The following is a 7,500-nucleotide window of genomic DNA, read 5'->3' on the forward strand; positions in this document are numbered from 1 at the left end:
CAAGTCGGCCGACTACGTGAACCTGTCGCTGAAGAGCGGCGCCGTCTGGCTCGTCATCAACCTGGGCTCCGGGGCCTTCGAGGCGCTGGTCGAGCCCGTCAACGGCAAGTTCAATGACAACGCCTGGCACGACGTCAAGGTCACGCGGAACCTGCGTCAGGTAAGAGGGAGCGGCCATGCTCCACCCCCCGCTGGCTGCTCCACTGACTATGCGTACTTTTATTGTGTTGTGTTCAGGTTTGTGCTTAAGAGTGCTGGGTAGCACTGTGGACTGCCAGTGGTGTATCACTGAGCAGTGGACAGTGAATGAGGACATGTAACATTCTAGTAAATTACAAATAGGGTGTGTGGTAAATGGAATAGGAAAGAAAAGAGCTGACCTGTCCTGCCTGACGGGACCTCTTGGAAGCTCAGTCGTGATGTCACACCCAGTTCAGCAGCCCAGGTTTTCTAGGGCTACCCATTTGCTATTCCACAACTTTCCAGGTCGGAGACTGCCTAAGGACCTTCACTGTGATTCCCTGATCCAAAACAATCATAGACCCATGCCTTCTGTTTACTGTCAGGATTTATCTGAGGACACCTAATCTCAGTATGGGATTGGCACCTAATCTCTGTATGGGATTGGCACCTAATCTCTGTATGGGATTGACACCTAATCTCAGTATGGGATTGGCACCTAATCTCTGTATGGGATTGGCACCTAATCTCTGTATGGGATTGGCACCTAATCTCAGTATGGGATTGGCGCCTAATCTCTGTATGGGATTGGCACCTAATCTCAGTATGGGATTGGCCTTGTCTGCTGTTCATCTCTCTCCTAAATGTTTGAAATTGATGCCCAGATGCAGAGATTCTAAAACGTGATATCTGGTGGCTGAAGATGCACTGGGTATGACACTTTAAATGTTAAATGCAGGGATTATCTCTTCAGAGCTTTTAATGCATGCATAACACAACCAGAAGTGCAACATAGCGTGTTATTGGTTCAAGTGTCTGACATGGTCCAATTACTGACCGTGTTACTGAAATTAAATGTGTAAACATGCAACCACAGCTTGCTGCTTGGTGTAGTTCTGTTTCATGACCTACGCCTCTGTGCTTTCGGCATTGATAACAGCATAGCATGGCTACAGTCTAATCTTGAATATATCGATATACAATGATGGGATTTTTATGTACAAAAGAGCACTTAACATTTGATTGGGTTGGGGGAGAAATCAAAACTCAACTTGTACCAGCAGAATTTTATTATACTTTAATAAATGCTCAGAATTGTTAAACAAACATATACTCTCACCCACATGTGCACACACATACACACACATGTGCACATGTACACACACTTCACAGAGAATAGAAGGTTGCAAAGGTTCAATACCAGTCTGTCAATTGCTCGTTGCAGATAACAGCAGCACAGACGTGATCAATTTCACTTACAACAGCCTTGCCTGTGCGGAGACCTGTTTGGGTAATTGGAATTGGAATGAATGGCTTGTCAGCCCTAATAATAGCTATTGTAATTGTTTACTATAGCAAAAAGGCTTAAAGTGAACAACAGAGGGAGAGAGAGAGAGAGTGAGTCAAATCTTTTGTCCAGTCCTGATTTCATTTACCCTGTCTTCTATTGTCTAAGAGTTCAATTGCAGCTTGGAGTTGCAGAGTCAGGAGACAAAGAAACATGAGAATGGAGAGCGTTTGAGACTACTGCAGTACAGAAGTGCAGCACGGGGACTCACGCAAGGAGCAAATTAAGATAGACAGCTTAAAACTGAAAGGCATTTTGTATAAACCATGTGTGTGAGTCCGACCATGATGTCTGGATTTGGTAAGGGGACTAGTTCTATGACATGTAATTCTCGCTGTAGCTGAAGACATTTAAATCAGCAAACAGTATGTGCAGGCTGCTTGTTTAGTGTGAAACACAAATTGAGGATTACAAGTCAAGCACCAATGTTGCACTAATATAGTGATAATGACCTCATGTGTGGTGTTAGACACTAATATAGTGATAATGACCTCATGTGTGGTGTGAGACAGTAGTATAGTGATAATGACCCCATGTGTGGTGTGAGACAGTAATATAGTGATAATGACCCTATATGTGGTGTGAGACAGTAATATAGTCATAATGACCTCATGTGTGGTGTGAGACACTAATATAGTCATAATGACTCCATGTGTGGTGTGAGACAGTAATATAGTGATAATGACCCCATGTGTGGTGTGAGACAGTAATATAGTGATAATGACCTCATGTGTGGTGTGAGACAGTAATATAGTGATAATGACCTCATGTGTGGTGTGAGACAGTAATATAGTGATAATGACCTCATGTGTGGTGTGAGACAGTAATATAGTGATAATGACCTCATGTGTTTTGTGAGACAGTATTATAGTGATAATGACCCCATGTGTGGTGTGAGACAGTAATATAGTGATAATGACCTCATGTGTTTTGTGAGACAGTAATATAGTGATAATGACCTCATGTGTGGTGTGAGACAGTAATATAGTGATAATGACCCCATGTGTGGTGTGAGACAGTAATATAGTGATAATGACCTCATGTGTTTTGTGAGACAGTAATATAGTGATAATGACCCCATGTGTGGTGTGAGACAGTAATATAGTGATAATGACCCCATGTGTGGTGTTAGACACTAATATAGTCATAATGACCTCATGTGTGGTGTGAGACAGTAATATAGTGATAATGACCCCATGTGTGGTGTGAGACAGTAATATAGTGATAATGACCCCATGTGTGGTGTTAGACACTAATATAGTGATAATGACCTCATGTGTGGTGTGAGACAGTAATATAGTGATAATGACCTCATGTGTGGTGTGAGACAGTAATATAGTGATAATGACCCCATGTGTGGTGTGAGACATTAATATAGTGATAATGACCCCATGTGTGGTGTGAGACACTAATATAGTGATAATGACCCCATGTGTGGTGTGAGACAGTAATATAGTGATAATGACCTCATGTGTGGTGTGAGACAGTAATATAGTCATAGTGACCCTATGTGTGGTGTTAGACACTAATATAGTGATAATGACCCCATGTGTGGTGTGAGACAGTAATATAGTCATAATGACCTCATGTGTGGTGTGAGACATTAACATGGTGAGAATGCCCCTGTGCTTGCTAATGTTGTTTCTGCTACATCAGGGTTGAGAGTTAGGGTTAGGGGTTAGGGGTTAGGTGACCACAGCATGGCCAGGCTGGCATAATAGCAGCATGTGTGTGTCTCTGTGTGTGTGTGTGTGTGTGTGTGTGTGTGTGTGTGTGTGCTTGTGTGTATGCATGTGTGAGTCAAAGTCAAATTCATTTATATAGTGCTTTTTACAACAGCCATCATTGTGAAGCAGCTTTACACATGTCTGTGTGTGTGTGTGTGTGTGTGTGTGTGTGTGTGTGTGTGTGAGCTCCGGTCAAGCACTATATTGGTAATATCAAAGCTGGAGCAAGTCAGTATAAGGACATAAGGTCAGTGGTCAGGTAAATGTCATGGTGCAGGCTCTCTCTCACACTTCCAATCTCGTGTGTGTGTGTGTGTGTGTGTGTGTGTGTGTGTGTGCAGTTACATTTCAGACAGCTTTCTCTCCATCATCTTTGATATCCTGCAGGTATGGGTACTCTGGACAGTGTCTTCTGTACAGTGTTTTAAACTCATTTGAAACGTTGAACAGAACTGGACTCACTACAGAAGAAATATGAATACATCTCTTCATTTACATTTCACACTGCAGTGAAGTTCAGATAAATTAGATAAATGCATAAAAATGTTTATCTTATAACTATAATGTTTTCTTATAGTGACTCATTTGCAATTTGTGTGTGTGTGTCTCTCTCTCTTTGAGTATGCGGAATAACTTTGTAAAACATGTTGGATTCCAAAATTCATTAAGCCTGTGTCTCACTCCACTTAACAAACAAGTACCGATGGCAAATGTCTATGACCCCTGGTGTGTGTGTGTGTGTGTGTGTGTGTGTGTTTCCGCAGATAAAGAGATCTGCAGATATAGGAAGTGTTTGCATGAGGCAGTTTTAGAATCATTAATTTCCAATAAAATATTTTCAAATGCTACCATGCAATCATCGCTCTGTGTCTATCTCTCGGTGTGCACGTGTGTGTGTGTGTGTTGAACATAAAGAGACAGAATTAGGTGAGAGAATATGGCATGCTTAAAAACTAAATAATGAAGTAAATAAATGACTGTGTCCTGAGATGGAACAAAAGCTCCCCCGTGTGGTCAGTGGGCCAACAACACAAGTCTGAATGTGAGACAAATGATGTCATGCTTTTCTCAGGAGTGTGAGTGTCTTCCTCAGAGAAAGACGGGAAGTTCTAACATGTTCCCTGACCTCTAATCAGTAAACAGCTGGTACTCACACACACACATAGTGCAACTTGCTAAGGGAGTGTGAGGAGTTCACATCACATTTTGTTGATGGCAATGATGCATGCACAATGTGTTTGACCCACGAGATATATCAGAGAGAGACACACACACACACACCCGAATCCTGCCTATTTGAGACTGTGGAGAGCATCCTCAAGGGGAAAGCTACATGGAGATATAACACAACTGTCCCACTCTCTGTCTGTCTGTCTCTTTTCTCGTTCACTCTCCCTCCCTGTCTTCTCTCTCCTGCTCTGTTTCTCCCTCTCCCTCTGTTCCTCTCAGACACAGTCACAGATCCATCCCACACCGCCGACAGCCTTGTGTGACTCCAATGAAATGGTCTTGCTCTGTGCTGTAGTAGCACACTAACATAACGACACCCAGCTGAAACGTTGCCATGGTAACGCGACACCGTCCGATGGCACTTGGCAAACCTACAGTCTGCAGGCACTTCTCCACTGTCTGCGTGTAGATGCTACTCTGAGCACTCAAAGCTGTGTGTGTGTGTGTGTGTGTGTGTGTGCCTAACAGACTACCGTTTATTATTAAAAGCATGTTTTGCATTTTACATCATTTCCTCGGAGAGTATGTTCTCACACACACACAAAATCATCAAATCAATCACTAAACATTTTTCAAATATCATCTGGTTCCTCCTCCTATAACTTCACAATACTAGTCCAGAATGTATTTAGACAGTGACTGTGCTCAGAGATGTTATTGATCTTTGGTTTTTGAGGCTCTCTGTTGTGCGGTTGGTGAGCAGTGCAGTGTCACCGCCTGACTGCTGCTGTTTCACTCCTTTGCACTCTGCACTCTGCACTCCCTTCAGTATCACAGCTGTGAATGAAAATGTCAGCACCTTAACAGAAAGCTGTAAGTGTGTGTGTGTGTGTGTGTGTGTGTGTGTGTGTGTGTGTGTGTGTGTGTGTGTGTGTGTGTATGAGTGTGTGTGTGAGTGTGTGTGTGTGTGTGAAACACTGACAGGCTGAAGACTTAAACTTATTGGGAAGTTTTGAGTTATTTTACCTGTGGTTTTTTTCTTGTTTTGTTTTTTTACTTCTGTTGTTTTATGTCTTATTTTACCTGTGTTGTTTTATCCCTGTTATTTACCTGTGTTATTTTACCTGGTTTTTTTACATGTGTTGTTTTACCTGTACTGTTTTACCTGTGTGTTTTTGTTTTGTTTTGTTGTAAACCTGTGTTGTTTTACCTGTGTTTTCCCTTTAGTTTCAGCTATCATTGTAACGCTGCTGCTGGCCCGTGTGCCACAGGGCGAGGGACAGGACGCACAGACTCCCTTGAGATTGTGTAACATTTAATGACATAAAACATACCACAAGGGTGGCACTCACTCATAACAGTAATGGAAAACATGACTGTACACTTAACATTAAACATAGAACACTGATACATTACTCAGGGTTGAAACATAAGTAGCAACGATCACCAACAAAGGGAGCACACATGGAAACGAGACATTTAGCATTCCCGGGGGTCCTGGTTACCTCACAAACAGTACATGTGGATCCCCCTGCAAGCGGCGGGCCGGACCACATGACTTATTGGGGAGGAGCAGTCCGTGACAGTAGTGAGTAAGGTATGTAAGAGACGTGTATCTAAACTATTCTGGAGGTAGCTAAGCAGAGATGTATGGATGAGATTACAACTCTCACAATTCATGTATTATAATGACACCCTCTCATGATTGGAAAAGATTTGTGAAAATCTATCTGATAATTTTAGAGTGTTTATTTCTAAAAGGTGTTCATGTCTTTCCTGAAAGAAAACATCCACTTGGTATAATTTTCTCAAAGTACTTTAGAACTCAGGAGAACAGAAGTCATGAGATCTCAACTGAACTCAACCCAGTCTTAGACTGGTTCCCAACCAGTGTCACCAGTTTAATAGCCACTGTCCCTCGGCTGTATCACTCTTTCTGCTCTCTAACACTCTCTAATCTCCCTCTTTCCCTGGTTCACTGTCTTTGTCTAATTCTTTCACTCTCCCTTTCTCTCTCTGTCTGGTTCGCTCCTTCTTTGTTCATGTCTGATGGAGGATGCCTGTGGAATTCTGAAGAATCATCCAGTCAGATTCTGTTCTCTGCTCACAAAGCTCCTCCTCCCACTATTTGTCACCTAGCAACAGAGCACTGTTGTTTCAGGCTGGGCTGGTTCTTGAGTAGTGCAGGGTTATTTAATTTATCCTCCTCTCTCTGACCCACTCTTCTCTGCTCCTCTCTTCTTTGCTCTGTTCTTTTTTCATTTCATTTTCATCCTTTTCCATCCTTCTGTTTATCTTTTAGCCTAGTGTATCACTCACCGCCTCTTTTCATGCACTTTCATGAACACACAAACACACACACACACACACACACACACGTATACATGCAAACACACGCGCACGCTGGTAGTTGTCTTGAAGCAGGATGCACTGCATTTGCAGCTGCATTCACATCACTTTGTAGATAGAACCTCGTTCAACTAGTTTTGCCTGTTAGGGGACTTGCAGATCAATACACTGAACTGACCTCCATTTCAAACCTGTGTTTGGTGTGGGGGAGAAGGTATCAGGTTAGATATCAGCCCCAGGCAGGACTGAAGCTACAACTCATACAGCCCAGAAACCAGGTGGGGTATTAGCAGAGCTTACGACCGCTACAGAGCAGCGACCTCTTGTGAAGCACCAAGAAGCAAAACCCTCCCAAACGTCCCGTGCTTAGACGTTTGATTCCACTGCGTCTCAGGAAGAGTGCCATAGCTGGTTGTGTGTCTGCGTATGTGTGAGGTCCTAAATCAGACACATGTAATGTTTCTCCATCCATTAGTCACTACTGGAGAGAAAACAGGACCCCTGAGAGGACCAGTGGATGTGTGCGCTGGCGTCTCTGAGACCTCATCCTCCATTTTGTGCCAGGGGCGTGCAGTTGCAGCGTGTGCTGGAGATGGCCACTGACGCAGGCTTCCCTTTTGGAGGGGCTGTAATTTTACCATTCTGAAGTAGGAATGAAGAGAGTGATTACCACAAACAAGCATGTGGTACTCAATGCACATCTGCCTAGGAGCAAAGGAAATGAGT

At 43.2% G+C, this 7,500-nt stretch overlaps 1 protein-coding gene across 1 annotated transcript in view; it reads left to right on the forward strand.

Annotated features, from left to right (window-relative positions):
* The window catches only part of LOC113589578 (neurexin-2-like), a 590,991-nt gene that overhangs the window by 279,684 nt on the left and 303,807 nt on the right, over nt 1-7,500 (forward strand). The window contains 1 exon segment of the mRNA XM_035530023.1: nt 1-160. This exon segment is cut by the window's left edge and continues 145 nt beyond it. Coding sequence (XP_035385916.1) covers nt 1-160 — 160 coding nt within the window.

The sequence above is a fragment of the Electrophorus electricus genome, chromosome 9 (genome assembly GCF_013358815.1).
Source record: "Electrophorus electricus isolate fEleEle1 chromosome 9, fEleEle1.pri, whole genome shotgun sequence".
In the NCBI taxonomy this organism is placed as follows: Eukaryota; Metazoa; Chordata; class Actinopteri; order Gymnotiformes; family Gymnotidae; genus Electrophorus; species Electrophorus electricus.